The sequence below is a fragment of the Strongyloides ratti genome (genome assembly GCF_001040885.1).
Source record: "Strongyloides ratti genome assembly S_ratti_ED321, chromosome : 1".
Lineage (NCBI taxonomy): Eukaryota > Metazoa > Nematoda > Chromadorea > Rhabditida > Strongyloididae > Strongyloides > Strongyloides ratti.
Genome location: NC_037307.1, coordinates 4,724,016 through 4,744,457, shown reverse-complemented (window position 1 = coordinate 4,744,457; position 20,442 = coordinate 4,724,016). Strand labels below are relative to the sequence as shown.

The following is a 20,442-nucleotide window of genomic DNA, read 5'->3' as shown; positions in this document are numbered from 1 at the left end:
TTGCTATATTCATTATAATTATTTTGTTCATTTAATAAAAAGATAAATTTATCTAAATACTACCATCAGATTTGACTTTTTCAGCATTAATTATTTTTAAGTGATTATTTAGCTCCTCTACTGTTTCAATTAAAGGATGACTATGAGGATATGCACCATTACTTTCTGTTGAATTTTTTGTTGGAATACTTAAAATTTTTTTAGAATTTTTATCTGAATCCTTTTTTTTATTATTATTATTAAATTTATTTATATTATTATTTTGTAATTCTTTATTTTCTACTAATATTTTTGTTCCTTTATCAGAAACATTTATATTCTGTTTAGGTGTAGTAGTAATTTTTTTTTCAGAATTACTAATATTTTTTTTTGCTATTTTAGGAATTTTATTGGTAAACAATTTTTTGTCATCTGTTGGTGAATTTACAAATGAATAAAAAGATATCTCTTGAGTTACTTTAAGTGGTAACACTTCACTTGTATTTCTATTTTTTATCAATGATGTAAGTGGTTCTTTTAACTCAGATGTCGATTTTTGTGTCCTAGCTTCAGGAATCTTTCTTTCAGTGGTTGTTTTTCTTACACGTGATGATCCTTTACGGCGAAGAATTTCTGATTGATGTCTTCTTCCCACATTACTTCTGTTATTGTGCCTTTTATTTGACTCACTTTTAGTAGTTTTTTTTTTGTTACGTTCTGTATTACTTTTTTCTTTACTACTACATGTATAAATTAATGTAATAAAAGTAAAAAATATTATTAAAAAATTATATAATAAATTACACGTGTAGAAATATATCATATCTAATTATTTTGAATATATTAATTTATACTAATTTCTTACAATTATAAAAAAAAAAGTAATTTCCATAATTCTATCTTATTTTTTTTTTATAAAAATTAATTTATTTTAAATTTGGATACTATATTTAATAAAGAAGAGAGGACCTAAATATTATTATCATAAATAGTTTACCAAATATCTGAAAAACATATGTGTTTTTAACTATAATAAATTTATTTTCTCATTTGGAATTTCTGTTATTAGAAGTAATATATATACTCTATTCAAAAAGAACAAATAAACAATCATGATTTACACGGTAAAAGAAGTTTTATCAATATTTTGTTTACAATTTATCTACTATTCTATTTATCATCACAACGGTCATGCGTAATTGATTTTAAATGATTTTTAACTAATATTATTTTTACAACATTATTTAACATCCTTTTAATTGTTTTAAAGTCATCTAACGATTTCAATGGTTTTATAGAGTGAATTTCAATATGGCTGTCAGAAGTGCATCACATGCTGGGTCTTGGTATAATGGTATACCTAAAGAATTGAATGCACAATTAGACGCATGGCTTTTGAAGGCAACTGAAAGGAAAAATGAAATTGGTGCTAAGGCAATTATTTCACCGTAAGAAATAAAAAGATTAAAATTTATGATTAAATTTTTTTTAGTCATGCAGGATACACATATTGTGGTAAAACTGCTGCCTATGGATTTAAGCAAATAAATCCAATAAATGTGAAAAAGATTTTTGTTCTAGGGCCTTCTCATTGTGTTTATTTGAAGGGATGTGCATTAACAACATGTCATGAGTATGAAACACCATTTGGAAATTTAAAAATTGATTTACCAATTGTTGATGAGTTAAAAAGAACAGGTGAATTTCTTGCAATGGATACTAAATATGAGGAAGATGAACATTCTATCGAGATGCAATTACCATTTATTGCTAAGATAATGACATCTGTTAAATCCTTGAATGATTTTTCAATCATACCTGTTCTTGTTGGTTCTGTCCAAGGAAATATCCAAAAAACATTTGGATCAATTTTCCATAAATATATTATCTCTCCTGAAACTCTTTTTGTCATTTCTTCAGATTTTTGTCATTGGGGAAAACGATTTGATTTCTATCCACATAATCCAAATTTGAATACGCCAATTTGGCAACAAATTCAAACACTTGATAAAAATGGTATGAATGCAATTGAAACTCTAGACCCTGATACATTTGATGGGTATATGAATAATACTCAAAATACCATTTGTGGTAGTGCTCCAATTCGTATTCTATTGTCAGCTGTTAAAAATGCTAGAGAAAAGTGTAATATTGATTGTAAATTTGAATTTTTGAATTATTCTCAATCAAGTCAAATTACACATCCTCATGACAGTTCTGTTAGTTATGCTTCAGGAGTCTTGTGGGTCCATAATAAGTAACTAAATTATGTGCTGTAATAACATATTTAATCTTAATTTATCATCCATATATTATATATGCGAGAATTAAGCTAATAAATTTTTTTGATTCAGAAATGTTTTCTGAAAAAAAAAAATTTCTACCTTCACATAAATTTGCTTTCAAGGACATAGAAAATAAGTAATGACAAAAAAATAATACACATAATTGAAAAAGAAAATTGTTTATAATGCCAATATAAAAATAAATTAAAAAAAAAAAAGAATTTTTTCTATTAACAAGAGTTGGTTTTTGAAGTAATTTTTTCATGATAATATCTATCAACAAATGAACGAAATTCATCAGCATTCTTTATAGTTTTTTTGTTTGATGTCATGTTTGTTTCAGTTTTCCTTTTTAAAGAATAATTTTCATTTTCATAGATTTCAAGAGACATAGGTTTTGTTTTAAAAACATTTGTAATTGGATTGAGCTCAATGCATTGCTCGAAAAGAGAAAATTTTCCAAAGACATACAATCCTAGTCTAGCTCTTGACATTGCTACAATGAATCTTCTTACATCACGCAAATATCCTACATTTTCTGTTCTTACTAATGATAAGATTATGTAGTCATTTTGTTGGCCTTGGAAAACATCAACAGTGGCAATTTTATTTGGTGAACCATAAAATTTATTATCACCACATCTTCTTCTCCACATTTCACGAATCAAATGTGCTTGTCCATTGTAAGTGGTTAAAATAGTAATTTTGTCGGCAGGATATCCTAAAATTCTCATATATTTAAATAAATTGACAGCATATTCTGCTTCAGAAATATTTTGATAAAAATATGGTTTTGGGCAAATTTCACCATTTCCATTAATATCAGGAACATCAACAAACTGAAAGTTATGAACAAATCCAGGATTATTAAATTTAAATTGATCACTATTTTGTACATGTGGTAATGATGTAAGATTAGGATATCGCCATGAATAAAGTTGAAGTATTTCATCCCTTGTTCTTCCTTGTTTATCTAAGTATATTACAGGTACTCCAAGCCTAACAAATCTTGTGAATAATGATTGTTCCATGTTTGAATATTTCTGGAAAGTAATGTTTTGAATAATTGGTGGAAGTTGATTATGATCACCAATCATTATCCATCTTTTTAATCGATTTGAATTATTAATAGGATCCTGAAGAAGTAATGGAATAAATGTTTCAACTTCTAAAATTTGAGCACTTTCTTCCATAAGAATATTGTCATAAGTAAAACCAAGTTCAACGAGATCTTTTCTTTTTAATGCAGCATGAGTACATGTCATGGCAACAATTTTTGCTTCCTTCGTTAATAAATACTCACTTTGATCTTTTTTATTTTTTAATAATTCTAATGAACGATATTTAGAAAGTTCCATAAATATATCTGATATACTTTTCCATACTGCTGAGGCAATGTCAAAATTAAAAGTATCTGGGGAAATATTTTCATCTTTTTCAATACTTTCGAAGTATTCCGTAAAAGGAAAAACTTCATAAAGATTTGTAAAATTTTCAGATTCAACAATAAACTTTTTCCACATTTTTGTTAATATTATTTTAAAAAATTGAGCCGCTGTTTCACATGAATATTCATAATCACCTTCAATCTTTAATGATTCTTTTATTATTTTTACTTTTCCCAACAATTCGTTTCGCATATTTTCTGCATAGTTAACCCTACCATAGCGTGTAAAATCTTCTTCTGTCTGTAATGCTTCTTCACCGTGACCCAAACGTAATAAATGTTTGACATTGATATCGAGAAGAATAAGTTTTTCAAACATTTGATTTAATGCTTGATTTGATTTTGTAACTATAAGTATTCTTTGATCAGGATAATTATGGTAGAGGTTTAAAATAATTTGAACTGCAATATCTGTCTTTCCTGTACCAGGTGGACCAACAATCATTGTTAACCCAGGTTCCATTCCTGATTTTATTGCTTCAATTTGAGAAGGTGTAAATCTTATCTTATTTTTTTTAATCATATCACTTTTCAAAACACATTTATCTGATGGTCCATTTTCAACAAAAATATCATTATCATTCACAGCATTTTCATCATATTTTAATTTTAAATCATTGAAAGTAACTTTAAAGGGACCATTAAATTTAATGTCTTCAGAAAATACAATTTTGTTATTTGGAAAACTTTCTAAAACATGATCTTTGTCTAAAAATGTATCATTAAAATTTAATGTTGCATTAGCAGTTCCAATTTCTTTGTAATGAGCAGAAGATGGTTCACCATAACCTAATAAAAGATCTTCCAACCATGTAGGTACAACACATTCTGTATTCAGCAGTTGTCTTATTGTTTCAAGGACTCCTTTAAAATTATTTGATTTTGATTCTCTCTTAATAATTACATTAAAACAACTATATATGTCAGAATCAACTTTATTGTTGACTCTCTTGACATAATCTTTTTGAAATTGATTTGAATCAAAAATAACTCTCATAATTCGTTTTAAACCATCAAACCTCTTGGCGCTATCTTCAAATTCATAATCATCAATTGGTTCACCGTACTTGTCTATAAAACATTCCACTTCACATCCTCTAACATTAACAACTTCCATCATATCAGTAAAGTCATTAGTTTTTGCAAAAAATGAAAACAATTTTTCTCTAAATTCATCATTACTTATTGCATCACCTACTTCATTTCTAAGACAAATTTCTCTATCGAACTTTGCTTTAACTGTAACTAAAAAACAAATGTCATGTTTCCTAATACTATCCCATTCTTTTTTCTTGTTGACGTTAGAATAACTATCAGGTAAAACATATTGAATTTCTCCTTTTACAACTGAAGGAACTTTTTCACCAACTTTAGGTTTATCTATTTGTACTATCTTAGATGATAAAATTTGTAAACCTTTATTTGACTGTCCATAAAATTCTGTCTTTGACTTTAAATTTTCATAAACTAATACAGGCATCATTCTTCGAAGAGTCTCCTCTATTTCCTGTCTAATTTCAAAAGTACTTTCCAATTTAAATAAATTAAAATTTCTTATTAAATAATCATTCAATGTTAAAAATTTTAAATTTAACTTGTCTAATGGTAAGATTTCATCACCTTTATAATTATCAAATGGAATTAATTCTTCATCCCAAATAAGTTCTTCACTTGGAAATAATGGTTGATCATTTACTTGATCTCGTTGATTAGCATATCTTTCACTGTGCAAAATTAAAATTTCTACCAACTGGGGAAATGTAAGTTTTGAAACTTCCTCTTCATTAATTAATCCTAAATATTCCATAAGATTAGCTAGTGTTTCGTGAGATACTTGTGTTGCAAGTTTTTTTATCACATTTCTGTTATCCATTGCAGATACATTTAAACAATAAAATTCATGTAATTCTTCACTGGCAAGTTTTAAACAAGCTTTTTGTAATTCACCAATTTTTTTGTAATGCTCTTTTTCTACTTCTGATGAAGTTAAAGCTTTTCCATAAATTTCATCAATCTCAAATTTAGAGTAATAAATTAATTTACCCACTAGTTTAGAAAAATTTGTCCCAACATCAGTTGTTATAAGTTCTGAAAGTTGACAAAAAGCTATTAAATGCGATGCTTTCAATAGGCAAGTAAAAAATCTTCTTGTTGTTAATTGTGATTCAATATCAATAAAAAATTCAAGACATTTTTCCATATACTTGAGGCGATAAATAGACTCCTCATTATAGTCACTTTCTTCAAAATCTTTAAGTATACTACAAAAACGTTTTAATAATTCCCAATAAAAATTAAAAAAGAATCTAGCTTCTTCTCTCTCCTCATCACTTTTTTTACCAAATTCAAATACACTTTTATTATAAAATTTTCTAATTTTCATATTATTCCCAAAGTAAACATCTCTTTGTTTCTTGCTAATATTTGACAACATTAATATATTACAAACAGGGACAACATTTTGTTTAATAATTTCAATTTCTAATGATTGCATAAAAGCATCTAGTAATCCAATTAAATAAACTTTTTTAAATAAATTTTTTGTTTCACCATGTTCAAGTAATCTTTTAAGTATACATTTAAAAAAGAAACTAAAATTATCTGGATGATCTTCTACACACTAAAATTAAATAATTAAAAATTTAATTAAAAATAACATACCTTCCAAACATCTGATCTACTTTTATATTTTTCTGTAAACATAATGACAATAAGCATAAGATATTCATGAGAATATGTTTTTTCATTAAAAGACATCCAAAGATAATTTTCAAGAAAATGATGGTATTCAAGGTATTTAATTTTTCTTTTATTATAACTATCTTCTTTAGAAATAGTTTGATAAACTTTCTTTAAAAATTCCCCATCTACTTTATCATTGTTAATATCAAATTTTTTAGAAATTTCAATTGCTTTCTATAATTAAAATTATTATAATAAAAATTATAAATAAAAAACATACAATAATAATATCATCTATTTCATTACTGACTTCAGTACCATTTTCCATTGTAGTAAGTTAGAAAAAACAAAAAATACTTTTTAAATGGTTTTTTTTGGCGAAATTAATTAAGTATACAAATTGGAATTATGTTTATACAAATATATAATAAAATGTGAACAAAAAAAAGAGAAAATTTTATTAAAAAAAAATTTATAATAATTTTTTAATGTGTTCTTTGCCTTTGTAAATAAACACTAGGTACAGGTTTCCTCATCCCTTTAAGCATTGAAACAGTTGATTCTCCATTTTTAAGTATCATTTCATAATTTATCATTTGCCTCCAAAAGCCTATGTTGGGAGATATGATTGGGCGAATGGTATTAATATGAATGTAAGCCTCTTTTAGTGAAACATTTTCTAATGTCATTAAAGAAATAATTGCTAATGTAGGAGATCTGGATACACCAGCAGAACAATATATTAAAACTTTACCATTCTAAAAATATTGTCAATAATTATCTTGATTAAAACATACTGAATCTTTAGCTTCTCTGACAAATTCAACAACTGTATCAAAATAAGCTTCAATTTTTTCTGTTTCACCATCATTTATTGGAATTTGTAAATATTTTATATCGTTAAATTTTTTTGGCTTTGGAATATTTGTACAATCAATAATATGAGTTATACCTAATTTTCTGATTTTTGTTTCATATATACAACCATATCCAGAGAGATACATGTAAGGTGTTATTTCAGAAATAGAAAGTAATGACATTTTAAATTAATAAGTAGACTGCAAAAAAAAAAAACAATAATATTAATATTATTTTTTTTATAAACGTTTATTATCACAAAGATTTATTATTATATAAAACATATAAATATTTGCTTTAGTCAAGTCGCATCCTCAAATCTTATAATACCAGAAAATGTTATTTGTCTTGAAATTTTAACTCAATATGTTTTAATGTATTGATAAAAGACAAAATATTAAAAGATATATCAATTGCATTTGATCTTTATGATAGTATAAATAATATTTGCCAATGTTTATTAACTTTTAAAACATATCTCATTTAAATTTGTTGGAATAAATTCAGTAAAATGTCCTTTTAATTGTCCACAAACAATACATAAGCCTTGAAATTTGAAATGTCATAAAAAATCACGCCACACAAAATAATTGGAATAAATTTAATAATCTGCTTTTATGAGTGTGCGCAAATTTTTTTTTTTTTTTTAAATACTAAGTATGCCCTTTTATATAAGAATACTATATGAAGTTGGTATGTAATTGTAGTCTTTCTTTTTTCAAGTAGTTATGATTAAATACAAAGGAGTATAATTTATTAAAACTTAAAAAAATTACCCTTCAAAGTAACTAGGTATATTCAAGAGTTTAAATTTGCAAAAAAGAATATCATATATAATAATTGTTGATCAACCAAATATTTAAAGGAGGGTAAATTAATTTTTTCTTACATATATGAATCATATTCAAACTTTTTGATATTTGTTAATTGGTTAGAAATTAAACTTTTTTATATTTGAAAAATTTTAAATTCAAATTAAAAAAATTTAAGTATCAAATGTAGTTCCTTAATATTTTATGCAAAGAATGTATTAATACTATCAACAAAAAAACGATCTTTTTTTGATTTATTAAAATCTGGCCGTTACACATCATAAATTTTTTTTTTCCGATCAATTCATTTTTTAATATTTTTTTTAACATAATTTACAAGCCTCAATTTAATTAAAATTTTACATTATTCTCCATTTATTTAAAAAATATCATATTTAAATTAAACAAATAATATTCAAATTTTAATATTTTTGGATTTATTTTTACAATATAACAAATGTACAGTTTTCTGATTTTCTTTAGCTTAAATCCTATTTACCTTTGTCTTTATTAGATATATTTTTCAGAACATAATATTTGTTCTTATTTTCTAATTAAATAAATTAAATCAAAAGTACATTATTTTATATTCAAAAAAAAAAACTAAATTTCTTTTATGAATCATCTTTCCATTTACTGTAGTGAAAGATATACATTTATATTGTATATGAAAATAATTATCTTAACAAAATGTTAAATAATACTAAGTGGTCTAACACTTAAAAAATTTTAATTAAATATATTAGTTTTTTGTATGGGTGTCATTTAAGCTACCATCTATTTCCAAACAATGAAATTATTAACCATTTCTTTAATACTTCTTGCATATTCAATTTTGATTTAGTATAAAATTAAATTGTATTTTTACTGTTATTGCTTAATAAATAATAATATTAGAAATTTCCAATTATAAAATAATTCTTTCAAAATATAAATATATGATTTTGTAAAGATGCAATGGAATGCATTCAATGAATATTTTGAAAAGAAAGATATGTTTTAGTTTAATCTAAAACATATCTTTCATATAAAATAAAATAAATTTAAGATAAAAATATATATTAGCGTGATTCCTGTTTGAATCACGAGCTTTGAAATAAAGTCTTATATAAAAAGCTAAATTGATTTCGTTTTAACATTTATAATTTGGAATGATAAAATTTCTAACAAAAATAAATACTGTAATTTTAAAATAATAATATTCTAATAATTATAAATCTATTTTCAGAGGTTATATTTATAAATGAATGCACACAATTTTAGGGATTAAAATTTTATTTGAAAACCTGTGATCCTCTCTGAATCACTCTAATAATCTATTTAAAATATTTCTCATATTTATAGTGATATTATGTTTTAGATTTGCATCTAAAACATTTTTATTTTCTCACAACATTAACTACATACATTCCATTGCATGTTTACATATTATAACTATAAATATTAAGATTAACATTTCAAACTAGGTTTACCTGCTATTATATTAATATAAAACTGATATATCTCTATTACATTATACCATTTTTTTCTTCTTACAAAATTCATCATTTACCCATTAAAGTTGGATTAAAATTTGAAGCCGTTCAGTCATATTAACTGCTAATAGTCAATCCTTTATCAAGAAGAAAAAACTTTTAATACTTTCATATATTGCTTAGAGATATTTTCTACTTATATTTAAAACTTTTTTTTTAACTTCTTTTGTCATTGTTTTCGGTTTATTCACTTCGAAGAGGTGTATTCACTTGTTTTGATAACATAATCACTAATTTCATCTGAATCACTCAAAAAAATTCTATTAAAAATGGTAAGAATTAATTTAAAAATTCTTTATAATATTACTTTTTTTTAGTTTCCCAAATTTTTGCTTTTCTCAGCATTAATTTTATACTCTAGTAGTATTGTTTTTGGAAAATCTTTGACTTATGATAAGAAAAAACTGATAAAACGGTCTCTGAGTAGTTTACCTACTGTTTATAAATTGGATAAGTTTTATTGTGGGACTGATGGATTGGTTTCTTATCTTGCTGAAAGTAAAGTTAAATATTCTTGTCCCTCAAAATATGGTATGTTATTAGATAAAAAAAAAAGATTATTAGTAAATAATATTTAATAAATTTTGTAGATGAGGCAAATATGTGTTGTTATGAACATGATTATTGTTATTCTCAACAAAAGGGCCAAGAAATATGTGATGAAATATTTTGTGATTGTTTAGTTCAAAATGTAGCTGGTAATGGAACTGATAAAGGTTGTGTTGGAACATCAAATTATTTTTGTGAAACAGTTAAAGATTTTGGATCTGATGCATATCTTGCTTCTGCAACAGTAGTTCCACCTAAAATAGATGACAATGTAAAAAGCAGTATTGAGAGTCATACAAGTGGGTACAAAGATATCTCATCAAATAGTGAATTGGTAACATCTACTATACCAACCGTCATATCTAAATTTTTACTTCACTTTAATGAGTGTAGAGATTGGAATGGGATTACATTGGAGTATTGTACAATCAAATTTGATGAATGTCAGCTAGGTGATATAAATGATATAAATTTATGTAATGTAAACTTCTGTGACTGCCTTTCAAATCATGTTACAAAAGATGAATTGGAAAATGTTAATCCAGCATGTAAAAACAGGCTAGTTGATTTTTGCCCCGATACTTCTGTTCTTTTATCATTTGACTTGGATTCAAATTCATTTAAATTTAAAGATACTATATGGAATTTGTTCTCGACTTATTCTAGTTTTGTTTACTTGGGTCTATTATTTGTAAGTTTTAATATTATTTTAAAAGTTTAACGCTAAAAATATATTATAGATGATTATATTCATTTATATTTATGTGAAAGGAAACCTTCACTCGTATCCATTAAAAAATAAACAGGCTCCAAGTAGAATGTTTTAAGTTGGCATCTTATCCGATCTGACAATGAACATGACTGATGTCACACTTTTAACACCACCAAATTAAAACCATCATCAGATGTCAAATCGGAATTTTCAAAAAAAGTTTCGATAAATTGAATCATTTATTCAATTGGTATATATTATGTTATATTTAATTTGTTTTAAAATGTTTTGATTATTATTTGAAAAAAAAAAACTTAGGACAAATTAAATAGAGTTTTAAGTTAAAGAGATAGTATATAATATAAATATAACTGTGGATAATGGTATTTTATGTTATTCTATATTTATTAATTATTATATGCTATGTAAGATTTTTTATATAAAATTTTTATTTTTTAATATCTTATATACTATTAAAAATGGTACTATTTAGTTTTGGTAGGACCTTTTTTAAAAAAAAATAAGTGAATAAATATTTTTTTATTTTTTTTTTGTGTTAATTGTAGTTTTTTTATAATATTTAAAGAAAATTAGTTTTTTATAATATTAATGAAGCAAGAAGAGATCACAGAGATAAAATATGTGTTGAAGAAAAAGTTGGCAATTGAAATCAAGTACTTTTGAACTGTAGTAAATTCTTCCATAATAACATACAAACAAAACTTGAAAAATATATAAACTGATTAAAAAAACCATAATAAAGACAAAGATAGTTATTAACTACAACATTTTACAATGAAGAGTGATATAAACAACTAAATTAAAAAAATTTTATTTGAAACTATGAAATAAAAAGATTAGGAAAAAAAACTGTAAAATGTAATTTTTAAGAAAAAAATTAAGAACTTTTTTTAATATGGAGATTAAAACAATCTGATTTTACAAGATGATACAAAAGAATAGTGAGTAGATAATGTTAAAAATTCAAAAAATGTTTCGTACATTAATAATAAATGATAGAATTTTATATTAAAAAGTTTTGATAAATTTCTTTGAAATAACAATATTAGGAATCTGATTAATAATTTATAGTTAAATATAATTTATAAATAAATTTAAAAACTAATAGTTTTAGAAATTTTAAGTTTACAAAAAAAAAATAAGTTTTTTTATTTATTTTAGTTATATTTTACAAACATTAGAAAAAATCGTTAATGTATTGTTAAGAAATGACATTTATTTGTAAAAGAAAATGTACAAAGACTGTTGATGGAGGAATAAAAAACAGAATGAGGTAAAATAAAAAATTCTTGACAACAACCTTGTTGAAATCAGATGGAAAAATAAAGTTGGAAAATTTTTTTTTACAAATACTATAACATGTGACAATTTTTTAAAGTTTCCTGGGAATCAAATTAAAAAAAGATAAATTCAACAAAAAAAAAAATGACCTTACCATAAGTGAAAAAGTATCTAAGAAAAAATATCTGCATATGAAAATATTAATAATACTTTTTATTGAGATTAACCTTTATTGTAAATATTATTAATATAGTATTTTAAATGTTTACTTAAAGTTTTAAAAAGGTACAAATATATAATATTAAGCATAAAAGTATATCTTTTAAATGTAATGTCAATTCTTTTTAAAGACGTCATCTTATCATTTTTGGTATGAATCATAAAGTGTGTGGGACAAATTATAAGGAGTATAAAATACATTTATAAACAAAATTAGAAAGACATTACATAATAGTTTGTCATACAAAGTGTAATCTTATTTCAAAAGAACTAGGAAATATTATTTTTTTAAATATTACTATATATATATATATATATATATATATTTATAATGCTGTTATATTTTATATTACTTATTATTTTTCCATTTTTTGGAAAATTTGATAATTTAGATAATAGTTTTACAAGTTGGACACCAGAAACATATCCAGATAGTAGAATTAACCTTTCCTCATGTCATATTAGGGTACCTTCATTTGTTTGTGATGCAAATAATTTGTTAAATGATTATGAAAATCAAAAAGGTTTGTATTGTATTATTTTGTTATATCATTTAATGGTAAATTTTTTTTTAGGTGCTGAATATTTACAGGCAATGGTAGAAAAAATTAGAAGATCAACACATTGTCCCTGTAATCATTTTGAAAATGGAGTCAGAGGTTGTGGTCATACATCTTTAGGTTTTACAATATCTATTGCTGTATTTTCAAAATTATATCGTCACACAGATTTTAATAGTGATACAGATAAGAAATATTCTATGAGTCTTTTTACGGAAACATTAAGACAACGACAAAAAAGAGGTGAATGTAATGAGGATATATTAATTACACTTGCTGTTGATGATGGAATTGTATGGACATCATTGGGTAGTGTTGCACATAACATCATATCAACAGAATTAATTAATGATATATCAGATATTGCTGATAGTTATTTTAAAAAATCAAAATATACAGAGGGATTGGCTTTTATGATAGATACTTATGGAAAATTATTAAGAAATGAAGAAATTTATATAGAGAAATGTGATGATTGTATATTTGGAATTTTTCCATTATATTCAATAATTATTGCAGTTATTGTAATTATTATTACTATTATTATAGTAATTATTATCATAGTAATAATTTGTAAAAAAAGATCAGCTAATAAGCGTGATAGTTATACATTAGGTATAAAAACAGGAAATGATAAAATTAAAACAAGACATATTTTTCGAAGGGAAACTCAAAGAGATGAAAGAAAAATTTAATTTCATTTAAATCATTTTTTTTAAATAATTTAAAACATCTTTTTATTTGTATTTTTTAAAAATGTTATTAATTTTCATAATAATAAAGTTTTATTCATTTTTGTATATCTATAATAAATTGATTCTTTTTAAATATAATTATATGTAATAAAATTTACTATGATATTATCATATTATGTTAATGATAGAAAAATATGATTTATGTAAATATTTATATGTTTTTAACATTTATAAAACATTAATAAATTTTTGTAATATTTTAATAGTATTTAATATAATAATATAACAAATAAATTTATTTTATTTTTAATTAATTTTATTGTGATTAAAAAGTTTATAAGATAATCTTTTTATATAAAAAATAATACAATTCATTTTATAGTATTAGTCAATCAAATTTTTATACAAAAATAATCATATAATATTAATTTTTTTTTTCTAGTAATATAATCGTTTTCTAAAAATATTTATTTATTTTTATTAATCCTTTTTTTATAAGTATTAAATGATACTTTTTGTAACTTTACATATATTTTTATTTAATACATATAATGCTTTTATAAATATATATCCTTTTAATTATAAAAATATGGTAAAGTAATATTGTTTATATATAAGATATTAAAAATTAAAAAAATGTAATTTTTTAAATAAAACATTTAACCATATAGCTTTGTAGATTCTTGTATTTAGTGAAATTTCTTCTTTTATAAATTTCTAAATGTTTTATTTGTAATTTTTATTTTAAATATAATAATATAGATATATATTTGTGTATTAAAAATTTATCCAAATTAATATGAATTATGTGTTAAATATGTATTACATAACATTTATATACTTCTTCTCGTCATTACTAGCATTTTATAAGATGTATTAAAATTATTAAATATTAATAATTACTAACTTTATAATTATAAATGACACATATAATAAGCTTTTACAAGCCATTCTTGATGTAATATTTTCCTTAAAAAGACAAAAATTATTATTTTTTTCTCATAATTTATTAAAAATTAATTTATTTTTTTACTTTAAATATATTCTATAATAATATATAATTTTTAACTTGTTATAAAAAAAAACTTTAATTAAATATAAAAACAAGTGTTAATATAAATTTTATATATAATATTTAAACTAGTATTTGAAATTATTACCGTACTTTATTAGCGTATTTTTTTTTATAAAATTATTGTTATCATATCATATAGTTTAAATTGTTTTTTTTCAAATAAAGCTATGCTGATATAAATAATGTAAAAAAATTTATTTCCACTCATTATTTGATTCATTTATACACATGAACAAAAAAAAATTTTTAATGCAAAATATTTTTATAAAAAAAATTGATATTAATAAATTGAATTATGGAAATATTTATAAAATATCAGAATTTAAAAATAAAAATGTGTATAAAAAAAACTGTTAATTATTTGTGCAAATAAAAATTTTTTAATATTTATAAAGTTAATGCTATTTATTAGTTTGAGATTATTAAACATAAATTTTTGAATAATATTTAATTTATTTTAACATTCAATTGTAGTATATTTTATTAGTAAATATGTATAGGAATTATAAATTTTAAAATTAAAATAAATAATTTTGTTTGATGTTGTTAAAATTGGCATTCTTGCAAAACTTTTTTTTTTATAATAAAAAAATGCCAGTTGTTTTAAATACCTTTTATTATTAAAGTGAAATTTCTCCATTCAAAATAAATTATTTTGTAAATAAAGATAACAACAAAAAAAAATAGGAATGATAAGGAGATACCTAATGAATAGTAAGAGATTTTTATAGGTTAAATAAATTTTTATCATTTTATCCTTTTTATACTTCTTTTTTTCTATATATTTTTTTATCCTTTTCTTATTTCCATCTATTTTTTTGTTTTATTAAATTTTTCTTCTCTTAATCTCTTCAATAATAGATAAATTTGAAAATATTCAATATAACTATCTTATGAATTTAACAAATTTGTAATTACTTGTTTAGATAAAAGTATATATATTGGTAGAAATTTAAATAATTGAGTAATTTAGTTTTTAAAAATTATATTTTTTAAAGACAATTAACTTGATAACAGAATTATTCATCTTTTCTTAAATTTACTTTTTTTGTAAGAAAAATTTTGATAAACAAAATTTTTAAAGTACATGTTAAATTAAGTATATTGTTAAGTACTAATATTTCATATGAACAAATAATTTTTTAATCATTTTTTTTGTCTTAAACTATTTTATCTGTAAAGATATTTATTGAATAGTATTCTTTTTAAAAATAATTGACTTTTTATTATTATTTTATTTATAATATAGAAAACTAAACTAAATTCAATAATTTTTTATTTTTATTAAATTTTATTTTTTTTATTATAAATAAATCTTATATAAATTACTATTTTTGATTTACTTTTAAAACCTTTTACATATTTAAATTCAAAAAATTAAACTTTTTGTATACAATTTTATTGCTAAAGGAATTTTTACTAACTTATGTTTTATAAACTTGATGATCAAACAACATATTTAGTTAAAAACTTTATTTTTCATAAGAAAATATAATGTTAAATATTGAAATATTTTTTAAAAGTAGCTTATAACATATTATTTTATCATAATTAAAACATTACAACATTTTTGTCATGATTATTTAAAAATAATTTTTATTGATATCATTTTTTTCCTAATATTAATTTTAATTTTCTAACAGTATTGTATAAAAATATCAATTAAATTTATAGTAATTATATTTATAAATAGAAAATATTAAATTAATAAAATTTTTTTTTCTTTTTTTCATTGAAATGATAAAACAAAATTTTGAAAGTTTATAACATCCATATTTTTATATTAATTTTAGAAAATTTTATTCTGTAATACAAAAATTTTTTTAATCGTAAAATTTATTTAAATTATTTAAATAGTTTATTAACTAAAAATAGTAATAGATAAAAAGAATACCATCAAATTGTATAAAGTGATCATTAATTTTGTAAATATTATCAATACAAAGTAAAGAAACTAAATTTTATATCAACTTTATTATTACAATACTACAATAGTTTTGATTTTAAATTTAAAAGAATTATTAACTTTATATTATAATAATATATCATTATAAAATAATATAATAGAATGTTTTTGAAACTAAATATTTATCATTTATCGGCGTTTACCTTTATTTTATTTAAACAGTTGAATTTTAAAAAAATATAAAAGAGTTTTAATCAGGAATTATTTTTAAAAAGATGTTATAATATTTTAATATATATGAAAAATATGGTCTTAAAAATATTGCCATTTTTTATTGTATTCTTAATCATAATTTAGAATTGTTTCTTTATCTTTTTTTCGAAACTTTTTTTTTAATTTCACACGATATTTTAATATATTAAAATTCTAAAATATGAAAAAATTACAGTTGAATTTTAGAAGAAAAAAACTCATTTATATAAAATTATTAAATTTTATTCTTTGTATAATTATATAAATAATATTGTTTTTTTAATTAAACAATTTATTTATTTTTCTATTGACATAAACAAAATTTAATAAATTTTATAATATTTAATTCAAACTATTACTTTTTAAAATTATTATAGTAATTTATCATTAATAGTTTGTCTAAATATAGAATAATTATGAGTGGAAAATTATTATTTTTAGTTGTTTGTGCCATTATTCTAATTATATTTACTTTATTTAATATCTCCCTTAATGAAAGTACATTTTCAATTAAACAACTAGTACCAAGTAGTTGTAATATTGAAAATCCAAGTAAGTTAAAAATATTTTATTTTTTATATTAAATTATTTAGGTTTTGAGAAACTTAGTGATTTTTTATATACAAATGTTTCAATTTTTTGCCTTATTCATTCTAGTCCTAAATATAAGAATAAAAGAGCAATCCACCAAAAAGCAACATGGTTAAAACGTTGTAATAATTATATTTTTGTGTCTTCAGATGAGGATAAATCTCTTCCTGCCATTAAAGGTGGAAAAGAAGATGGTTATCAATTTTCAAATGAACGTATACGTTATGGATTAACATATGTTTATGAAAATTTTGGTAATAAATATGATTGGTTTTTAAAGGGTGATGATGATAATTATATAATTATGGAAAATTTAAGAACATTTTTATTGTTACGTGATTCATCTATTGATCAATATTATGGTTTTAAATTAAAATTAAATCATGAATATATGAGTGGTGCTGGATTTATATTAAGTAAATCAGCTCTTGAAAAAATGGTTACAATTGCTTTTAAAAATAATACAATATGTAGTGATAAACCAAATATTCCTGAAGATGTTGAATTTGGAAATTGTCTTAAAAATATTAATATTCTACCAATGGATTCAAGAGATTCAGATAATAAACATATGTTTGTTCCTTCATCATTTGATGAATTTTCATCAATGATAAAAAATTCTCATTTTGATGGATTTGTAAAAATGAGTCCTTATGAAATAAAAAAAGGATATACTTCATTATCAAAATATCCAATATCATTCCATTATGTTACTGGTGATATGTTTTATGGTCTTGAGTATTTATTCTATCATGCTAGTGTAATTGGTAAAGAATCAGAAGTTTACAAATATGATAAATATTCATACAAAAATGATTTCAGTATATCTTTTTTAAGATTAAAAGAATTCATTAAAAAGTTTTATAAATTTGATGCAAATATTTTAGATAATAATTTATATATATAAAATTTATTGTAAGTAGTAAGTAATTTAATGTTAATAAAAACATATTATAAATTTTTTTTTGTTACTAAAGTAGCTGTTTTTGATAAGGTTCTCACCTGAAATGTTTGGCCTGGATTAAGTGGTTCACCATCAACAGCAAAATGTCCCAAATTTCCCCTAAAAATAGGTTCAACTCTAACTGCTTTTACTGGAATTATATCAAAAAATGGATATTTTAAATGATCACTTCGACAGATATCATCTAAGAAAAATCCCATTTCAAAACGGTTTTTCATACCTTCCCATTTACATATACAAAGATAAAGTACATCTTCATCTATTTTAGCACATGGTAAAAATGGAATATCACTTCCAAGATGACTTAATTTAACTATTGATACTGTTGTAACTTTTTCTGAATAAGTTACCCATTTATTGTCAATTGGAATTACTTCATTAATTGAAGGTACATTTAATTTATTGTCATTTTTAAAGAAATTATCTAAACTTAATTTATTTTTTTCGTCATTACCATTTTCAGCAAACTTCCATTCTTCTATTTCATCATAGTCAAAATGGATATCTCCAAATAGATGCCTTTCACTAGGAATGTGGCGTAATTTTAATTTTTTTCTATCATACCCCTCAACTGGAATGTAACTTATAATTGCTTCATAACTAGCAACACTTGGTAATTGAAATATTCGTAAATATGATTCAATGTGTAATCTTAACATACCCGCCCAACGAAATCTTTCACTACCTAAAAATATTTACATTAATTGTTAACTAAATAATAAATTACTTCCTTGTAAATTTTAAAAAGTATTTTACTATTAATTTTTTTATTACCTATATCAATATCGGCAATAATTCCCCAAGTGGCACTTAAAAACATCGGTATATTACCATTTTCTTTGGTTTCAACAACACTCAATCTTAATGGTATATAACTAGGATTTACACACATTAATGCAGTTTGTTTAACAAAATTATCTCTTGGCGGAAAAGGTTCACTATAATAATTAAATTATTAATAAATAATTTATTGATAATTTTATACTTACTTTGCCTGAAAACATATACTTGCTGCAACAGCATTACATGTACCTGATGGTATATGACATATCGGAATTTTTAATGCCCTTTCTCTATCTGGTCGTGTTAATATACCATTGAAAACTTCACTTAACATACCATCACCTCCCATAACAACAATACAGTCAAATTTATCAATTTTCAATTTATTTACAATTCTCGTAGCATCAAGTTTGCATTTTGTTTCATATACTGTATAAATAATACCTGCTTCATCAAATATTGTTTTAACTTCTGTTTCCCATTGTTGTCTTGCTAATTGTGTTCCACCAAATGGATTTATTATAACATAAACTGAATATTTATTTTCAGATACAACCAAAGTATTTCTTGGCATATGAGGAGATTGTTTAAGTTTAATAAAATTTTTAAATATATTTAATAATTCAATCTTTTGATCTAATGATTCAACTTGCATTTTTAAAAAAACTCTTTCACGATATAATGCTTTTTCATTAATCAAATAAAAATAAGTATCAAGTACATCATTATTTTTTGTATCTAAAAATATACATTTATATATATGTAGAAAAATATTTTTATTATAATTTACTTACCTTCTTTTATTCCAATAAAATCTCTAATATTATAACTTTCATTCATTTTTTTATTATTATCTAACCAGGTAAAGATAATTTTACCATCATTAATTTCTCCCTTAATATTTTTAGAAAATACATCATTTCTTAAAATACTTTTTAATCGGAAAGTAAACGTCATTAATTATACTAAAAAAAAATAGAGAAAAAAAATTATAAAAAGAAAAAATTATATAGTAATTTTTTTACTCGCAATATTATTAAATATTTGAAAAAAAAAATTAGAACATTATAAAAATAATGTATATTTTTAATATTCAATATAAATTAATTAATATAATTTTAAATATCAATAGAACAACTCAATAAATTAATTTATTTAACTATTAGATTAAAAAGTAATTTCTTTATCAAGGTACAAACTATATCAACATGAAAAACAATTCATCAAAAGATTAAT

The 20,442-nt window shown here is 22.0% G+C and overlaps 8 protein-coding genes across 8 annotated transcripts; 4 read left to right on the top strand and 4 right to left on the bottom strand.

Moving 5' to 3' along the window:
• Positions 1-52: 52 nt before the first annotated feature.
• On the bottom strand, positions 53-802 carry SRAE_1000153500 (Hypothetical protein; the record flags this gene model as incomplete). Its single annotated transcript, XM_024648503.1, has 1 exon — positions 53-802. The coding sequence occupies one exon, from the start codon at positions 800-802 to the stop codon at positions 53-55; it is 750 nt and encodes a 249-aa protein (XP_024502474.1).
• Positions 803-1,290: 488 nt separating this feature from the next.
• SRAE_1000153400 (Protein MEMO1) lies at positions 1,291-2,240 on the top strand (the record flags this gene model as incomplete). Its single annotated transcript, XM_024648502.1, has 2 exons — positions 1,291-1,427; positions 1,472-2,240. 2 exons carry the CDS (start codon positions 1,291-1,293, stop codon positions 2,238-2,240), a joined length of 906 nt encoding a protein of 301 aa, XP_024502473.1.
• A 254-nt stretch (positions 2,241-2,494) lies between these two features.
• On the bottom strand, positions 2,495-6,721 carry SRAE_1000153300 (P-loop containing nucleoside triphosphate hydrolase domain-containing protein; the record flags this gene model as incomplete). The annotated part of the gene is made up of 3 exons (XM_024648501.1): positions 2,495-6,331; positions 6,373-6,627; positions 6,674-6,721. The coding sequence occupies 3 exons, from the start codon at positions 6,719-6,721 to the stop codon at positions 2,495-2,497; spliced, it is 4,140 nt and encodes a 1,379-aa protein (XP_024502472.1).
• Positions 6,722-6,878: 157 nt separating this feature from the next.
• On the bottom strand, positions 6,879-7,433 carry SRAE_1000153200 (Dual specificity phosphatase, catalytic domain and Protein-tyrosine/Dual specificity phosphatase domain and Atypical dual specificity phosphatase family and Dual specificity phosphatase, subgroup, catalytic domain-containing protein; the record flags this gene model as incomplete). The annotated part of the gene is made up of 2 exons (XM_024648500.1): positions 6,879-7,151; positions 7,191-7,433. The coding sequence occupies 2 exons, from the start codon at positions 7,431-7,433 to the stop codon at positions 6,879-6,881; spliced, it is 516 nt and encodes a 171-aa protein (XP_024502471.1).
• A 2,434-nt stretch (positions 7,434-9,867) lies between these two features.
• On the top strand, positions 9,868-10,974 carry SRAE_1000153100 (Phospholipase A2 domain-containing protein; the record flags this gene model as incomplete). The annotated part of the gene is made up of 4 exons (XM_024648499.1): positions 9,868-9,870; positions 9,916-10,129; positions 10,189-10,838; positions 10,888-10,974. The coding sequence occupies 4 exons, from the start codon at positions 9,868-9,870 to the stop codon at positions 10,972-10,974; spliced, it is 954 nt and encodes a 317-aa protein (XP_024502470.1).
• Positions 10,975-12,711: 1,737 nt separating this feature from the next.
• Positions 12,712-13,635, top strand: SRAE_1000153000 (TPM domain-containing protein; the record flags this gene model as incomplete). Its single annotated transcript, XM_024648498.1, has 2 exons — positions 12,712-12,904; positions 12,956-13,635. The coding sequence occupies 2 exons, from the start codon at positions 12,712-12,714 to the stop codon at positions 13,633-13,635; spliced, it is 873 nt and encodes a 290-aa protein (XP_024502469.1).
• A 3,649-nt stretch (positions 13,636-17,284) lies between these two features.
• On the top strand, positions 17,285-18,366 carry SRAE_1000152900 (Glycoprotein-N-acetylgalactosamine 3-beta-galactosyltransferase 1; the record flags this gene model as incomplete). Its single annotated transcript, XM_024648496.1, has 2 exons — positions 17,285-17,420; positions 17,462-18,366. 2 exons carry the CDS (start codon positions 17,285-17,287, stop codon positions 18,364-18,366), a joined length of 1,041 nt encoding a protein of 346 aa, XP_024502468.1.
• A 44-nt stretch (positions 18,367-18,410) lies between these two features.
• On the bottom strand, positions 18,411-20,163 carry SRAE_1000152800 (Diacylglycerol kinase, catalytic domain and ATP-NAD kinase-like domain-containing protein; the record flags this gene model as incomplete). Its single annotated transcript, XM_024648495.1, has 5 exons — positions 18,411-18,948; positions 18,988-19,108; positions 19,198-19,361; positions 19,413-19,944; positions 20,001-20,163. The coding sequence occupies 5 exons, from the start codon at positions 20,161-20,163 to the stop codon at positions 18,411-18,413; spliced, it is 1,518 nt and encodes a 505-aa protein (XP_024502467.1).
• Positions 20,164-20,442: the final 279 nt, after the last annotated feature.